Source organism: Sabethes cyaneus, chromosome 3, assembly GCF_943734655.1.
Source record: "Sabethes cyaneus chromosome 3, idSabCyanKW18_F2, whole genome shotgun sequence".
NCBI classification, from domain to species: domain Eukaryota; kingdom Metazoa; phylum Arthropoda; class Insecta; order Diptera; family Culicidae; genus Sabethes; species Sabethes cyaneus.
In genome coordinates this window covers 17,834,029-17,851,932 of record NC_071355.1, presented here as the reverse complement: position 1 = coordinate 17,851,932, position 17,904 = coordinate 17,834,029, and the positions used below count along the sequence as shown (strand labels likewise).

At 41.4% G+C, this 17,904-nt stretch overlaps 2 protein-coding genes across 2 annotated transcripts; one reads left to right on the top strand and one right to left on the bottom strand.

Annotated features, from left to right (window-relative positions):
• The first annotated feature begins 420 nt into the window (after positions 1–420).
• Positions 421–2,018, top strand: LOC128743902 (coiled-coil domain-containing protein 63). The gene is made up of 3 exons (XM_053840590.1): positions 421–1,486; positions 1,546–1,717; positions 1,793–2,018. Exons 1-3 carry the CDS (start codon positions 421–423, stop codon positions 2,016–2,018), a joined length of 1,464 nt encoding a protein of 487 aa, XP_053696565.1.
• A 78-nt stretch (positions 2,019–2,096) lies between these two features.
• Positions 2,097–15,579, bottom strand: LOC128742294 (protein-S-isoprenylcysteine O-methyltransferase). Its single transcript, XM_053838622.1, has 5 exons — positions 15,069–15,579; positions 14,421–14,682; positions 14,241–14,350; positions 14,070–14,177; positions 2,097–3,474 (listed from the first exon to the last, which is right to left on the bottom strand). The coding sequence occupies exons 1-5, from the start codon at positions 15,264–15,266 to the stop codon at positions 3,292–3,294; spliced, it is 861 nt and encodes a 286-aa protein (XP_053694597.1). The 5' UTR covers positions 15,267–15,579; the 3' UTR covers positions 2,097–3,291.
• Between the last annotated feature and the right edge of the window lie 2,325 nt (positions 15,580–17,904).

Below are 17,904 nucleotides of genomic sequence, written 5' to 3'. Positions count from 1 at the left end.
GTCAAAACATTCTTCTGAAATGCCACATGCCACACCCTTTGTTTATGTCTGGGAACGCCAGTGAATTCGAAGTTAATGTTAAGTCCAAGTTCAAATCCGAATCCAAACTCAAATTTAAATCCAAATTCTAATCTATTGTCTAGCCCAATTTTAAGTCGAATTTCAAATCTTGGGTTGTGTTCCGTCTTCTCTATGAACCTTTAATCTAATCAGCCGGTATTGTAATATATTACATATAAATAGAATATAAATAGGTTTCACTTTCATTGAACAGCAATACAAAGTAAAATGGATAGAAAATTCAGTTTAAATAGTTGTCTCCCAACAAGGTTTAAATCTTTTTTCCTGTTAATCTTCTCTTGATTTCAGCTGAATTCCACTAATTTCCGGATAACACTCTAAACGCCAACCCCTTCCGGAATGTCCAGCCAACCGAAGATGGCCTCGGAGGTGGGAGCCGCCGAGCAGTACGAAATGGAACAGCTAGCCGAGGCGGAAACCCAACGCCTTCAGAAACTTCTACGGACGCTGGAAAACGAACGGGCCTCCTTTCTGGACGCCAAGAACAAAGCACTGCGCAAGTACCGGGCGAACGTGCGCCTGCTGGAGAAAGAGAAACAACAACTGCAGCTGCAGTTGGACTGCGAGGAGAACGGTGTCCACTCGAAGCGTGAAACCGAGCTGGAATCGGTGCTGGAAACTAGCTACGAAAAGCAGAAGCAGGTGAATCAAGCTCTCAAGGCGAAGAAGGAAGCTCTGCGGGAATTGGAAGGGCACATCAAAAAGATTCACCGGGAAATTGCGGAGATAAGGAAAAATGAGTTAACGGACGTGCGATACAATGAGACGATTGCGAAGGCTCAACACTCGGTGAAGAAGCTGGAGAACCGGCTGGATGTGGTGAACAAGAAGGCTGGTGTTGCGATGGCAGAGAACTCCCAGCTGAGGCAAACGATTGATCACATGCTGACGGAACGGGCCACCTTTAACATTATGTGGGATAAGTTGGTTAATAAGCTGAACGAGGGCAAACGCTACATGATGGAGCTGATCGATCAGGCTTCGTCGGCGTACGATACGAGGGAGGAACTGTGCACGAAGTTGCAGATTCTGAAGGACAAGGGACAGAGCGAAAAGATGACGCACGTGCAGGAGATGCGCGAGCTGCAGCGTAAGCTCGATCACGATGCTAAGCTGCAGGAGTTTCTCGGGATCAAGGGCCAGTGTCGATCGAATGCCGAGCTGGAGGAACGCGAGGAACAGAAACGGCAGAAGATGTTGGAGAATTTGGAAAAGCAGTACGCTGAGTATGAGCAAATTATGACGCGTATTATGTCGTTTTCCGGGGAGGACGATATCGATCGGTTGGTGGCGAAGTTTATTAAAAAAGAGGAGGAGAATTTTGCGCTGTTTAACTATGTGAATGAGTTGAGTCACGAGGTGGAGACGTTGACGGAAAGCGTGCAGGTGTTGCAGGATAAAATCAGTGAGTGTTTGACGGGGAACTGAAACAGGATTGAACTAATCTTGTTTGTGTTGTTTCAGCTGAGCAAATCGCTATTAATGAATCGAAGGAACACTCGCAGGATGACAATATAGACGCGCTACGTCAAGAGGAGCTGGACAGTAAAGAGGCGGCGGACGCCGCCTTAGAAATCAAGCAAGTTTGGGCTGTCAAGCTGGATGAACTACTGCGAACAGCGGAGCGTATTTATAAGTAAATCAAACCTTAAATTTAGAGTGTCACTTATAAATCTTACCACATTTTGTGCCGTCTTTCTTTCCGAAACAGGTTACTGCACTGCGACGAAGCACCGATTCTGAATCTTCTGAACACCGAGCGCCAGGTGACGCTGAACAATGCCAAGCTCTTCCTTGGCATCATCGAGCGTCGCGTTGCCAACATGATCAGCAACGTAAACTACGTGGAACCGACCAGCAAGATCCTGGGCCGAAAGGATCGAGTGCCCAACTTTAACGTTAAGGATTCGGCAAAGATTCGGATCGAAAGAGGCTAATTCGTGTGTCACATTTTGACGAAACATTTCTCGATTTTTGTTTTAATTAAGTTATTAACGTTTTCTTCTTTTGTTTCGTTTAGTTTTACATTAACGCGGCTGTATTTTTCTATTTACTAAATATGAATAATTGAAGACGAGTTCAAAACATCTGCAAACCTCTAAGAGACGATCGACAATAACTGGTATATTAAATTATTGAATATTATTATTATTAATTTTACCGTTAAGTTCTTTTTTTCAGAATTTGTGGAAGCTTTTCGACCCTGTTCTAACTTTGATCCCGTTTTTAATACGTTTTAAATGCCTCAAAAAAGGTTTAATTCGGAATTCTTGAATATCGGTGCAAACAATACTCGTGCCTTCAGTTCTAGTAAATGCATTTAACAAACTTAACACAATGACTAGCTAGAATTACATCGAAGGATGAACTCTACTTGAAGTTGAAGTAAGCGAGCGCATGCTTCAATCATTGTTCCATCGTTCTAACAATACTATTTTACTGCTTCCTACAGCAAACCTACCGATGTGCAAAAATGGCGATAAACTTCATCACATACCTGTAAATATTACCAATAGCAGGTGATATTGGTGATATTCTGTTTCTTTCATCAGAACAACCGACCGACGGAGGGTCAAAATACTCTAGAATACTTTAGAAAGGTAAACAATTTTGACTATCCTTTATTGTGTACTACTCAATAATGACTAAGTTTTAGTAAGAAGTAATCTGTGCTACGCTGTACAGAGGGTCCAACAAATTCTTGGTGGAACAAAAGCTGTATGAGTATAAAAAATGAACAAACACATATGATAGACGCACTCAAATAGGTACGTACATTCATGCACTCCCCTCGTTTCCTAATTAAACAATCGTTGACTCATCGTACACATTATCGTAGCTCCCTGAATAAGGTCTATTGCGTCCGTGGTAGAAGCTACCAGTCATATTCCCGCGATCATCCCGGTCTCGACCATAATCGTCCTCATCGTCGTCGTCGTCGACGTCCAACTCATCATCATCATCATCATCACCAACAACCAACGTCACGCTCGTACTGTCCCTGCTGGCGCACAACTTTCGCTTGTTCCTACTACTGCTGCCACCCCTCCACTCATCAGTCTCATCAATCGCACAGTCACCGGCACCGGCCTGACTGTGACCATCAATACCGTCGTCTCTCCCACCACTACAACTGCTGTCATCGTCGTCGTCGTGCTGCGCACCGCTCCCGTCGTCCCTGTCCCTGGCAGGATGATCCCGTTCGAAATATCACAGTTCCACCTTGAAGCCCCGGATGAAGGGCAGTCCCGTCGGCACCCGCTGCTGGTACTTGTAGTAGTCTTCGCCGAAAAAGTTCAACAGTGTGATCTCCTCCATGAAGATGCGGTCGTGGAAAAACTTCCAGCTGGCGATGGTGTAGATTACGAAGCAGACCGGATTGTCCATCACCACCTGTCAGAAAGGAACATGATAGGTGATGTTAAATAAAGAAAGACAACTAAAAGCAGTAACTAACTACTAGTACCTCAGATGTAATCAATTTACCAGTAAATTTTAATTAAATCCCGAAAACAGTTTCGAAAAACAGTAATTACAACCATAGAAAGCTATGTTGTTACATGAACAAATTCTTCGTTTCATACATCCAGCAGAAAAAATGGCAAGTGCAAGTTTAATTTTCGAAAATGAAAATGCAACACAGGAAACAAAGTGGAAAGTTGGATCATGGCACCATGGTTTGTATGTAAAGCGTTGGATTGTATTTTCGACATGCTTCTAATTATTGGACCTACTCTGTTTTCGTGTTACCTGTACCTGAAGAACCAATAATTGGTTTGAATTATTCATCTCCACGAAACGAATGTGCAACCAAAGTAGTGTATATTGATGAGAACTAGTGATCATTTTCCCCCTAGGATGCGGAGTGCAGAGCGTAGGCCCAAAATAGAAACAGGCTGAAAAACTGGTGCCGCTACCCTACATTAAAAGCCGAACATGACGTCTTTCAGATTGCGACTAAAAATTAGATGAGCGAAGATGAATCCTGTATATCTAAAAGAACTGTCAAAACGTACATCCAAAAGAGCGTCATTATAAATATCCTTTGCCATTCTTGAGAATTTTACAGTGGTACTGAAATCTGATTGTAGTTTTCTCAATTGTGAGGATCTGCTGCGGCCAACACTGGATGGAATATCAGTGTCTACAAGAACAAAGATTTTCAAGATTTTGATTGTTTATATAGCCTTCATTGATAACTGCAATGATAGAATAGATATAGGAGAATTGAAGTTTAACTTTGAAATTGCCATATAAAACCTTTGTGTACATATTTAATTTATGAAACAACTTGCAAATAAAAATCTAGCGATTAAAAAAAATAGATAGTACCTGAAGAACCAATAATTGGTTTGAATTATTCATCTCCACGAAACGAATGTGCAACCAAAGTAGTGTATATTGATGAGAACTAGTGATCATTTTCCCCCTAGGATGCGGAGTGCAGAGCGTAGGCCCAAAATAGAAACAGGCTGAAAAACTGGTGCCGCTACCCTACATTAAAAGCCGAACATGACGTCTTTCAGATTGCGACTAAAAATTAAGCAAAATTAAAATCGTCTAAGCGTACAAAATAAAAAAGATAACTCTGTTTTTAGAGAAAAAGTTTCATCTCTCTTAATTATAAGTTTTGGGACCAACTTATGTAACGCGCCTGGGAGAGGGGGAGTATGTAGCGACTATAGATAGTAGAGTAAGCATAGATGAGCGAAGATGAATCCTGTATATCTAAAAGAACTGTCAAAACGTACATCCAAAAGAGCGTCATTATAAATATCCTTTGCCATTCTTGAGAATTTTACAGTGGTACTGAAATCTGATTGTAGTTTTTTCGTTGCCAGTTCTGCGAAAAACTGCATCTACTTATCTATGTTTACTCTATACTATCTATTTTTTTTAATCGCTAGATTTTTATTTGCAAGTTGTTTCATAAATTAAATATGTACACAAAGGTTTTATATGGCAATTTCAAAGTTAAACTTCAATTCTCCTATATCTATTCTATCATTGCAGTTATCAATGAAGGCTATATAAACAATCAAAATCTTGAAAATCTTTGTTCTTGTAGACACTGATATTCCATCCAGTGTTGGCCGCAGCAGATCCTCACAATTGAAGGAACATTGAGCACCAGATAGTGAGCTTAGTTTTCGTTTGAGTGTAATGAAAGCATTCCGTACTCTCGGGCAGAGGAAGTATTTGTGCTGAATGGTTCCAATGGCCGTGCTCTCACAGTGAGTGCACTGGTCTCCATCTGTGCGTCCCATAATATTCATTAGTCGTCGATGGGGGACTTTTTGGCTCACCCACATGTAGAGCGCACTGCGTTGCGAAGGCAGAAGCTTCCGAGAAGCTATATTTCTCCATATTCGGGGCCAGTAGGTTCCTGGGTTTGCTATTTCCACTTTTGGTCTATCGGTGCTTTCCAGGAAGAAACGATGGATAAGAACAGCGGTAGGGCTTTGGCGGATTTGAAAGGGAAGGTTTGAATAGTTATTTAGGATTTGCTTGAGACAGGGAAGGTCGTTGATTAAGTTCAGTCTAGTGGGATTTTCCTGGGCAATGTAGGAACTATAGTAGGGAAGAGATCTAATCTCATGTAAAGGGCGATTTATAAGTAGCGCTTTGCACTTCATCGCCGGGATATGCAGTTTAAGGCCTCCATCTTCTCTATTGCGAGCTAACTGATGCATCGGAACAGTTGCGCAAGCACCTCGGAAAAGATAAGTCCTCATAGTAGCAGTAAGTTTTGCAACGTGTGCTGCCGTTGGTTGTAAGTTTGCTGCAATATACCACATCTTGGAGGACAAGAAAGTATTGAGTAATGTAACTTTTTGATGCAGTGATAAGCAGCGTAAAATTGGTCACAAGTGCATCCCAGTTTAGCTTTACCATCACTCGCACCGAGCTGGCAAACATCACACCAAGAATTTTTATTGTATTTTCTGTGCGAAGCCACGCCACTGCTAAGGGGTTATTAGTCAGGCCGACGTCGATTGCTGTTGTTTTTGCTTCATTCAATCGTGCTCCTGCTACATGCTCAAAACATCTAAGCATGTCCCTCATTGGGCGTAATTGATTAGCATTGGTTGCAACAACACTGATATCATCGGCATACGCGACTAGGAGATCATTTTCGCATACTTATTCCGAACGACGTAAGAGAGGATGCAGGTACAGGACAAATAGGTGCATTGAAAGTGGATCTCCTTGGCGGACCGACCGCTGAATCGGAAATGGTGATGAGAGGTGTCCATTTATCAGCTAGCGGGAAGACGAAAGTGCTGCAACACGAGACAGTGGTTCAACGAGCTCTGCATTCAATCCTAGCCTTCGCATTGTGTCAAACAAAAAACGCTGATCGACACGATTAAAAGCATGATGGAGATCAAAAGAGACCAATTGACCTTTCTGACCGTTCGCTTTAAGTTGTGCAATCTTGTCCTTTATTGCGAGCGTAGCTTGAAAAATATTTCGTCCAGCATTTGAACACTTTTGCGAGCTTGTGAGGATATTGTGGGTTCGAAGAACATTTTCAAGACGCTGTTTAACACTAGATATACCAGACCAGTCATTTTGACTGGTCATGCAATTTCAATTAGAAATTTCTACAACATCTAACATTTGATTTTGGAAACGATGTTATGACTTTTGTAGCTATAAGTAGAGAATACATTTTATGAACTTAATGTTATTATATATATATATTAGTAACACATATAATTTTTGTTTTTGCCATTTATACCAGCACCAGTCAAAAAGACTGGTGCAAGATTCTATGAAGAAATGTAGCATTTCGAGAGAACGGTGAGTCCGAAGCATGACATTATTCAGTAAAATGCCGTTCCTAATGGTTCTTGGCCATTTTCGTAGAGTTTTGTCGAGAGTCGGTCCTTTTCGGCGGTTCTATTCTTCAGCTGACCGATTTCTCGCCGGATCTCTTTGAGATCGGAAGTCGAAACGCCCTTAGGCTCTCCTACGGAGTCATACGTTGACTTTTGCTCCATTTCTTTTTGCTATATCAGCAATTGAGATCCCTATCAAAGAACTGCTTCCACTCACCAACCACTATGCGCTCGTTTGTGGCCAGGTTTCCCTGCTCGTTCCTATATATATCAGGCCTTGGTATGTATCCTTTACGAGATCGGTTCACCTTCTCATAGAACTTGCGCATCTCACTAGCCTGAAATAGTGGTTCTAGCTCTCCTTCTGGCGTTTTGCGGCCTCACTGATGGACGAACGTATCCTGCTACATTTATCTTCGAGGATCGAAGCACCTGGCCACAGAGGAAGGCGCATAGTATGCGCGTAGTTCTCATCACATTCCGGGTTGTCTAATTATCGATTTTTTAATCGAGGGTGGCTTTGTCGTGAGGTATATACCGTCGATAATTTTGAGCGCACGTCTACTGCTACTAGGTAATTATCTGAGTTGATATCCGTACCCGTAGGGAGCGTACGTTGGTGATGTTCGAGAAAACCCGACCTTCGACGAGAATATGGTCGATTAGGTTCAATTTTAGTTGGTCAGGTGATCTCCTGGTGGTTTTGTAGATCTATGTGGGGAAAGAATGGGTTTCTGATCCCCAGGCCCCGGGAAGCTGCAAAGTTGATGCATCGCTGGCCGTTATCACTATACATTGCTTCCCTGTCGATCTGATCGTTCATGTCCCCAATGACGATGATATCCCGTGGCGAGCACTCGAGCAGCTATCGTATGTTACCTCCAGTTGGACATAGAACGCTTTTTTCGCGTCGTCAGGTCTACCTTCGTGTGGCCGGTGCACGTTTATGATGGTGTAGTTGAAGAAGCGGCTATCCTAAACACACATATCCTCTCCCGATCCTGCATTCTGCCCATCACTACGAAGCCCGTTCCCAGCTCGTTGGTTGCTCCACCGTTCTGGCAAAATTGGGCCTTGGCGCCACGGATCCCTCAAACCTTCCCGCCTTTGCGACAGATGTCCTGTAGTGCCACAATGTCGAACTTTTGCGGTTCTAACTGAACGAGCAACATTCTGTCGCCATCCACGAAATTTGGTTTTACAGTTCCAGGTAGGAAGCATCAATTCCAAATCCTTGTTTCATCGCCTGTCCATGCTAAATGTTTCGAGTTGAATTTTCTTGATTTTTCGTAATATTTTAGATTTAAAAAGCTTGCCTTACTAGGGCTATGCTGCCGAGTCTCATGATGAGGCTGCCATCGTATAGTGCCTCCTTCCCTGTCGGTATACGACCTTAGTTACCACCAGGGTTGGTTACCACATCTCCGCTAAGATTGCACGTATTCCGGCTGGTAGGGTAATCAACCTATTTTGGACCCCATCTGTAGCTGTACGTAATTTGGACACTTACAGCAAAATCAAATGAAAGTGTCCAAATTATGTACAGCTGCAGATGAGGTCCAAAACAGGTTGGTTACCCTACCACGAGGAGGTGGAGATAGAAGTTGCTGGATAAGAGGCTAAGTTGCACATTATTCAGTCGTTCACCAACCGTTTTTTATCCACCAGTCATTTTGACTGCTTTTGGTATAAATAGGTATATTTAAAATGCTGGTACATCTAGTGTTAAGAATTCTAGAAAGAATTTTATAGTCAGCATTGATCAGGCTAATTGGTCTGTATGATCGAGTAGTGTTTCCCCCGTCCCGTTTTTTGACCAACACAATTACTCCGTCTACAAATTGTGCCGGGATGTTTGATCTGATTGCCTCATTCATGATGAGATTTATGCCGTTTTCGTTTTTGTGGTGTAGCTACACCGTTTGGTGCTACACTTTTCGCTGGATAAACGAACGCTCTAGGTGCAGCAGCAGTGATGTTGTATGGGAGGGTTGATATTTTCCGATCTGCACCAGCTGCACTCTCTTTTAACCTTTGTTTTCTGGTGTAGCTGGTGCAGAAAAAGTGTAGCAAGGTGTAGCACAAAAATCGGAAACGAACAGTTTTGGTGCAAAAAAGCTACACCGATGTAGCCTCGGTGTAGATACACCGCAAAAACGAAAACGACATTAGTTCACGATGAATCACATTGAACGTTCGCTGATAAAACTCTTTAGGCAGGCCATCAAGACCCGGAGATTTTCTCGATGCACTCGTTCGAATGGCAGTATCTCTGTGGTGGTGATCTCACTCATGATAGCAGCGAATGCAGCGTTCGTGGTTCGGGGATAATTCTCTCGTAGTGAAAGAGGCCAGTGTCGTTCGTTTTCGTCCAGGTGCTCACGAGCGTAGAGTTGAGTGAAGTATTGCACCATTTGATCTTGAACAGCAGTATGATCGATTTCCTCATCTCTCATTTCTTAAATTTTCGATGGCGGTTCTTCGGCGAACTCGCTCACCCAGCTGATATGTAGATAAAGGCTCTCCAGCGACGTGGGTTTCGTTGATTTGTGTAAACATTTCAGAAAATCATCGTTGATCGGAGAGCTTCTCGGCTTTTATCCGATTAAGGGGACATGAACGACTAAAACTTTCAAAAATTTTATCAATTTTTTATTTCAGATTTTGATTCTGCAGTCTTTTCCGCTTATTTTGATACTAATTTTGTAATGATCCGACTACGGGAAGTAGCCGAAAAACGATCATACACATAAGCATTCCAGTGCGGCGTGGAACAACATCGACGCAATAAAACGTCGCTCTTGAAAAATCACGAAACTTTTTTTCAAACTTTATGTACCTACCTTTTTCTCAGAAACTACAGAACGTGTTGGAACAAACTTAGGCGTAGGATTTCGTCTTTTTTTACTATACTGGGACTGGGTAGCACTTTGTGAAAACGAAAATAGAAGTGTAACGTTTGAATGAAAGATTTACTAATACTAATTTAGATTTACAAATACTAATAACTACTAAACTACTGAACGAAACTGAACAATTTATATGTCGTTGGATAGATAAAATGACCAGCAATTTTATGGAGAGGGTGAGAGCAATTTTAAGGAGGCCTAAGAGGGAGGCTCCCATACAAATGAAACACAAATTTCCTCATAACTCGAAAATTAATCAAGCAAATGAAACCAAACTTAGCATGTGGGGGTTTTAGAAGGCAGGAATTTTTTTCACGGTATGCTGAAACCCATCCATCTTTTAACAGGGGGGGGGGCTCCTATACAAATGAAACAAATTTCCTCATAATTCGAGAACTATTAAGCAAATGGACTGAAGTTTTTGGAGCGTCTTAGTAGAATACGAAACCTGGAAATTAAATAAAAAGAAAACTTATCCAATTTAATTCTACTATGTATATTTTATTCTTGACAGATACGTATTTCGCATACGACTTTCAGGCTCGGTTCGGTTCGAAAACAGACACTGAGGAAGCCAGCAAGCCGTAGGTGAAATACGTATAAAGGTGCGGTTGGTAACTGTCATATGCCTGCCGTAGTAGTCCGAAGAGGCGTTGCTGCTTATAGTTAAATGCATCGAATACGATTTTGGACTTCCATCGAAAGAAGGATTTTATTTTGGGCTTAGCGTATGACAGCCACCATTCCTTCCACGATGGATAGTATCGTCGTTGACGGGTTAGATATTGCCCTCGTATTTGGAACTCATCAATGTTTTCAGTGGTGAGGAGGTGGGGTCGAAGGGACCAGAAGCGTCGCCCGTGCGCTTTGTCGGGGAGAGGTAGGCAAATCCTAGCTGTAACGGCTTTGTGATCTGAGAAGTAACACACATGGGCACATGTCGATCTCAGTTGACTGCGGACACCGTTGCTTACGTAGAAGCGATCAAGTCTAGATGATGAGTTGTATGAGATGTATGTGTACTCTATTTCGCGCAGCCGGAGAAGTGGCCACACATCGTGTAGATGGAGTTGCTGAACGGTAGCTTGAAGAGCGGGACTCGAATTGTGTCCAGTTGCGTCGCTTTGCCGAATCACACAGTTAAAGTCGGCCCCGAGAATGATGTGATCGGTACAATGACGAAGATTACATTACACATCGTTGTGGACACGAAGTGCGATCAGTCTTCCGTCAAGACTCTTTTCTACATGGGAGAACTTAATGTGCTCTTTGAGCGCGATTGCAGTTCCTCTTTTAGTGTGGTCAACGTTGCAGAGAACATTGAAACCAGGAAAGAAGAGTTCTCGGGTAATTTCTCAAATAGACCTAAGTGACAATGAGAGATTCTCTTCAATATTCCCTTTGCCAAATCAAGAATTTTCTCGCAAACTTATCTGAAAAAACGAATCTGCTAGGAACTTTGCCGCAAGTAGGAGCCTTGTAGAATTTAATTTTCGGGATTTGGTTGAAATCTACTTTCGTTTTTAATTTTGCTCGTTTCGTAAAAAGCTGATCGTACTGCTTACGAACCCGGATACTGGCCGCCGTTCATTTTTTGAGGCTTCGGTTGGGTTGTCTGCTTGATCTGACTAGTTGATCCGAGAGTGAACGAGATCCGAGTCATTCGCAGTCGATTATCAAAGGTTCCAGTCCAATGCGATGCTTGATTTGCACTTTACGGCTAGTCATGAGAAATTCTTTAAACTTTTCAATAACTCGTGTCACAAATTTTTTAGGATAATTCAGCAGTATCACCAGCTCCCGAATTGACGCTGGTGGAATCAATGGTAGTTTTAAGCTGCGAAAAAATAGACCGAGCAGAGCTTTTTTACATCAACAAAATGCTCTCTAAAGCTTATACATCCGAACACTGGGGACGCCGTTATCGCTACTTGATAAAGAGCGCCTTAAGGAGCATGTATGATTGTAGCTGTAACTTGAATAAAATGATAAACTTGGAAAGAATACAGAATACTGAATTAGGAAACAAACTTTTCGACAATAAAATATAACCCTAATAATATAAGCTTTCGGCATATTTGTTTCATTCAACTTCAATACCATGACCGTATTGCTCGTACCTTACGCTTAACTCCACCCAAAAAGTTTTGTACAACATCTGGCTGCAGCTTCTTCTGTACGGAAACACACTTTTCCTTCATGTCTTCCTCAGATTTGATCCCCGTGGGATGCTTCCGAAGTGCCTGCTTCATAATAGGCCAGTATTTTTCATTGAGCCTTAGTTCCGTTGGTGCGTTGGGGGGTTTCATGTCCTTGGATACGAAAGTAACCCCGTTGGCTTCGTACCACTCCATTTACAGTCCCGGTAATCACGAACGGCGCACTCTGTTTGCCACATGAGCAGATCGTTTGCCAAATCATGTATTTCTTGGCAAACATTGAAAGTGTCTGCATGCTTACTTCATCAAACTTGTGCTGGGCGGTATTGGGAGTACAGTAGCTGCCGGAAGTCCGACTTGATGTAAGTTTTATCATCCATGATGAGACAATGAGGCTTCGTCAACATCTGATGAGAGTGTTGAGGATTTTAAAAGTGTTTGCGCAAAATAAATTCGCGACGTTACTTTTCGGGTGACGCCATTTTGTCCAATTTGCGAAAAAAGAAAGATTTTGAGCGCTAATAGCTTAGTGGTTTCCAGATCGATTTTGAATATTTTTACGCCAATCGATCGGAAAATCTTCTACGCATCCACACCAATAATGAAACTTATTGATTTCAAAGTACGTACTATTGAAAAATTGAAAACAATGAAGCATTGTGGTTGGAAAAGACGCATCCGATTTAACGTGATTTAAGAAAAAAAATTTGAAATTTGAAAATTTGATATCTGTGCTTGGGAAGTAAGCCAAAACAAGTGTCAAACCGCGATACAACTGCAATACTAAAATTTAGATTTTCTGGTTTGTGGCTCGATAAACTATTAATTTTGCAGCGTGTTTCTGGTGAAAAATAATTGATTTGGTGAATTTTCAAATACTAAATTACTATAGTAATATATGGGCGGTTTTTGCGGTTATCTTTTGGTGATTTGGTTTAACTACCAAGATAACCGCAATCTGTAATATCCTGGTGTTGTATTCCGCACTTCGTTCTATTTGCAGTATAGCTATGGAGTGAGCGAACTACTTGTTATCTGTGCTTAAGTGTCGGTGTTTTCCAACCATTTTTTTCCTTTCATGCTTCTTACTACTTTTGAACCAATCTTGTTCCTAAAACCAGGCCGAGGAAGTTATAATTTGTCCTTGAACAAGAGGCTTCATTCGCATCTCAAGCAAGTACCGTCATCCGGGGATTCTAGCAACACTTTTAAACTTTAACTTGGCCCCTTGCCGTCCTAAGACAAAGCCTGTTGAACAACGTTTCTTCAGTTAACTCGAACTGAAAAATCGTGATCGATGCGACTATCTCTAGGACGGCGATTCGTCCAAACCTATCATATCATGAATTGCCACCGATTCTAACATCGTCACACATCGGAATCCTTCCGTAATACCAACAATCCATATAAGCGGATCGGCAATACTGCTTCTGTTCAAAATTTAACAATAAGCGCAGGCAAAGGACCGATATTTAGATGCGACAAAATCGGTTAAAGGCTGTCTAGAGTCGGTTTGTAATCGGTTTCCAGTTCAAACTTTGCACCAAAAGTACGGTAAAATTCCCTTCTTTTGACCAAAACTACTAAACACAGACGCGTGCCGTCCCCACTGTGCAGCACAGGCGTACGACGCAGGTGTGCATTCGAAATTATCTTTTTCGGCCAAGTAGGCTATGACTGCAAGTGTGATCAGGAGTCGATTTTTTTCGCGAAAGTTTTCGTTTCATGATTTTTGTTCCAAAAAGCCAAAAATCGTTTGCAAATTGCATATTTTCAGTTTAGCCAAGTGATATCGTGGAACTAGGTACAAAAGAAGCAAATATATAAATGTGAGTCGAAGAGAACCTCGTCGGAGGAATTAATTATGCTAGGTATGTATTCAAGGTTTACAAGTGTTTTGGATTGACAGGAATATTTATTTGTGAACTTCCGGAAATCGCCACTCGCCGGACAATTAGTTTCAGCTAGGCCCCTTTTATCCAGAAATGAATCACAGCTAGTTAATTCACGACTGTTTTTAAATTATGTTCTTCAACAATTTTTTACAATATGGGAAAACCCATCAGTAAACTCACCTGTGTTCCTATAGACCACCAAAACCATCCTACATACGACGGATGCCTCATCAAACTATAGACCCCAGTGGTAACCAGCTCATGCCCTTGATGTCGTTCAAACTGAACCTGAAATTATCCAATTTTTTGTAGTATTAGTAGGTTCTTAGCCCCCCGTAGCGATGTACTCACGATATGGCTAAAATTTTTGCTAGCTGTGATCATGGCTAGTTTTCGCAGGGCCTCCCCAGCCAAGCATAAACCCAGGCCAATTAGCCACAGTATTCGGTGTGTTTTCATATCTAAAACAAAAAAAAGCACAAGAATATTGCAACGTTTTCCGCCTTTATATCATCTATTACGACAACAAACCTGGAAAATAGTGCACCTCGATGAAGAACTCCAGCCAACTGGCAACCGCAGCCAGGGCATAGTGAATCGAATGATTCAGTATGAACGAATCCGGCGACAGCGTCTTCGGATTGCAGAACGCTATTCCCAGATACTCGGAATAGTGGAAGGTGGCCATCAGAGCGACATAGATTCCAAACGACTTGTACCGTTCTTCGCAGCATTGGAAAATTATGATGCCAAGCGAAAACACTGCGCCCAGGAAAGTAGCCCGCACTGCAACCTAAAACAAGATCGTGCATAAAAATGAGAAAGCGAAAGTTTTACGAGTTCAGGGTAGTTCAGAGGGAATCCGCACAGGAAGATGTGGTTCGCTAGTAAACAATCTAATTATAGAATCACATCTGTCTACCGATCGTTTATCCCCATTCTACTGCGTTGAGAGCGTGTCAATGACGCGATCAAAACGGTCATGCATGTTGTAATTGAATAGGAAATATAAACAAAGACGCATTTTGACTTGTTTTTATCGAATATATTAAGTAGTGCTACACCAAGCACAAGCAATGTGATCATCGTGCATTCCGCTTCTACGCTGGGCGGTATTTACATTGAGTCATCGTCAAACAATAAACAACTTCCGAAATTATTCCAACTGCGCAAACTTACCTGATAGTCTTTGGAGGCAAACTTCAGCCGAATCACAACGTTAAGCACCAGATAGTAGGTGGCCAGCAGAGAAGCCCGGCCCCAGAACTCGATTGGTTCGGCGAAGACTCCCAGATCAAAGAACACCCACAGCAGTGCAAGGCAGAAGACCGCACTGAGAAAGCAGTACAAGCTTAATTTGCCCTCGTAGCAAAGCATTTTTGTTTGATTTTTCCTCTGCTAAGATTGGCAATATCTCACAATGCAACTAGAAAACTTGAATTCTAAAAAACACCATGAAAAACCTCTTCATATACTGATTTTTCGAAACACTATTGACGACCTAAACAATAATTACTCATGTCGTTTGTTATGATTATACAACTCAATATTTTTGATTAACTGTCGAATTTTCCACTTCTAGCGAGCTAAACTGCAGCAATATTTCCACAACAATACAGAGTTTTCACTTGAAAACCAGCGCGAATTAAGCAGCTGTTTATCTCTTCTCTGCAGAATCCAGTTTAAATTTGGCTGACCGCGCAATCACTTCGTGACGGTGCCTGCCTGGCCTGGAATGAGAAATATTTTTTTCTGTTTCTCTTTCGCTCCGATCTTTTGATGCAATTTGACAGCTTTTTGTTTTGCTTCCTTAAATTTGCTTCTGCTTCTGCATCCAACGGCGGGCATTAATCTAAGAGGCGGGATTCGTAAATATACACGGAGAAGAAAAACTCCAGTTTGTTTCAAAATTTAATTTGTTTATTGCCAGATTGCAGGGAAATGACTAATAGCGAATTCATAAATTAACCTGGGTTCGTGCTAACTCGAACCCGAAATTTATGAACGATATGGGTAGTTTGACAGATCGACCCGTAAACCGTAATGTTAGACAGTTTTTACTTGCGCTGCAAACTGAATGCTGTGCCGAGATTGCATCTCGGTTAATTTTTGAACGCTTTGACAGCAATTCGATTAAAACTGAGTGCTAATCGACCTGAACCAGGTTAATTTATGAATTCGTTATAAGGCCGTTACCAACGCAAAGTTTCAACAATGTTATACACTGCTCGACAGTTTTATGATTTGCAACTGTCAAAAATAAAACTACATCATGTCATACGCAATGCATGTTTTATTATGGACGAATAACGAAAATGATGTTTCTTGAACAGTGGTTTATTAGTAACTAAGGAAAAATATCTAGGTAACAGACCTTAAGAACAAATGAATATTAAATCGACTGCTACTTAGATTTGTTCTTCAACACCCCCCCTCAGTTGATTTCAGCTAATCCTATTTTATCCCGCAAGTTTAGGAATTGAGGTGATGATAAAGTCTTTGTTAAGAGATCTGCTTCTTGTTGTTGTGTTGTAATGTATTGTGTTATGTTATGTATGTATATCAGTTGAATCTGCTTTTTAGCGACAGCCTCTCGTACAAAATGATATTTAACATCTATGTGTTTAGCCCTTTTTGTTTCTTCCTTCTGCGCCATTGCTATTGCACCTTGGTTGTCCTCGAAAACCGGTACGGGATATATATTTTCAGCTTCCATTGCATCGGTCATTAGTCCACACAGCCATAATGTTTCGCTTACACAGCTGCTCATAGCAATATATTCTGCTTCTTTTGACGGCATAGTACAGCGTTTTGCTTCTTCGAAGACCAAGCTACGGTAGAGTTGAAAACCTTTTTATCATTAGCAAAATGCGCATCGACGAAACCAACTACAGGTGGTGAATGGGCATTGCCTTTGTATACTAGTGTAAAACGTTTAGTATCGTGAAGGTATGGTAACACTCGTTTTGCGTGCTTCCAGTGCTCCGGTCCTGCTGCATCCTGGAATCTCGATAAATAGCCAACAATATAACATAAATCCGGCCTTGTTCCCAGCATAAGATACATCAGGCCATATCACCCAAGCAGCACCATTTGTTGCATGAAGGGTTACGCAACTCTAATTGAAACATTCAAATATGGTAAAAGTTCACATCAGTTACCTTTATCGAACTGTTATGTGAATGAAAAAGCGCAAGAGGTGGAGCCTATATGCAACCAATTGTTACACAGATGTTTTATGGAACATCAATGCGCGTTATCTATCCATTCGCGACTACGATACTAAAAGAGATTTTAAGCCTGTTCGCACTCCCACGAAATCCTATACCGCGTTGTCAAAACTTGCGTGAAAACATAAACAAAAATACTTCCTTCTCTTTTTTTCTCGCACAAAAACCAATGCGCGTTATCTAAATACAAGCAGGTATTCGCGACTACGATACTAAAAGAGATTTTATGCCTGTTCGCACTCACACGAAATCCTATGTCGCGTTATCAAAACTTGCGACTACGATACTAAAAGAGATTTTAAGCCTGTTCGCACTCCCACGAAATCCTATGCCGCGTTGTCAAAACTTGCGTGAAAACAAAAACAAAAATACTTTCTTCTCTTTTTTCCTCGCACAAAAACCAAACAATTATGAGCAACTTCATCACGAATTATGTTTAGCGGGAACCGGGATTTCCTCTCAGGGCTCCAAGACGAAAATTATTTATATTAATATTCTTAATGCGACTTTAGTTTTTTGGGCCTATTATGAGCTAATCTCCATGCCATTCAAAATTTATCGTGCAAAATATAATTTTGCTTTGTATTATTTGATGCGCCTCGTGAAAGTTATTAATTTATTTATTTTCAAGTTTAAAGAATTAACCCAGATTAAGAATTCGTTTACGATGGAAAAATGCGGTGTAAAATCGAACTACATACTGCAATCAAATAATATTTTAGTAAATGCCATGGATTCCTGATGAATGTTCGTGTAATTATTGTTAAAATAAAAACATTCCTTCG

Coding starts and splice junctions, on each gene's coding strand:
- LOC128742294 (XM_053838622.1), bottom strand. CDS start 15,266: ATGCTTTGCTACGAGGGCAAATTAAGCTTGTACTGCTTTCTCAGTGCG. Junction 14,683..15,068: donor TTGCCTCCAAAGACTATCAG/GTAAGTTTGCGC, acceptor ATCTTGTTTTAG/GTTGCAGTGCGGGCTACTTT. Junction 14,351..14,420: donor CGAGGTGCACTATTTTCCAG/GTTTGTTGTCGT, acceptor TTTTTGTTTTAG/ATATGAAAACACACCGAATA.
- LOC128743902 (XM_053840590.1), top strand. CDS start 421: ATGTCCAGCCAACCGAAGATGGCCTCGGAGGTGGGAGCCGCCGAGCAG. Junction 1,487..1,545: donor GGTGTTGCAGGATAAAATCA/GTGAGTGTTTGA, acceptor GTGTTGTTTCAG/CTGAGCAAATCGCTATTAAT. Junction 1,718..1,792: donor ACAGCGGAGCGTATTTATAA/GTAAATCAAACC, acceptor TTTCCGAAACAG/GTTACTGCACTGCGACGAAG.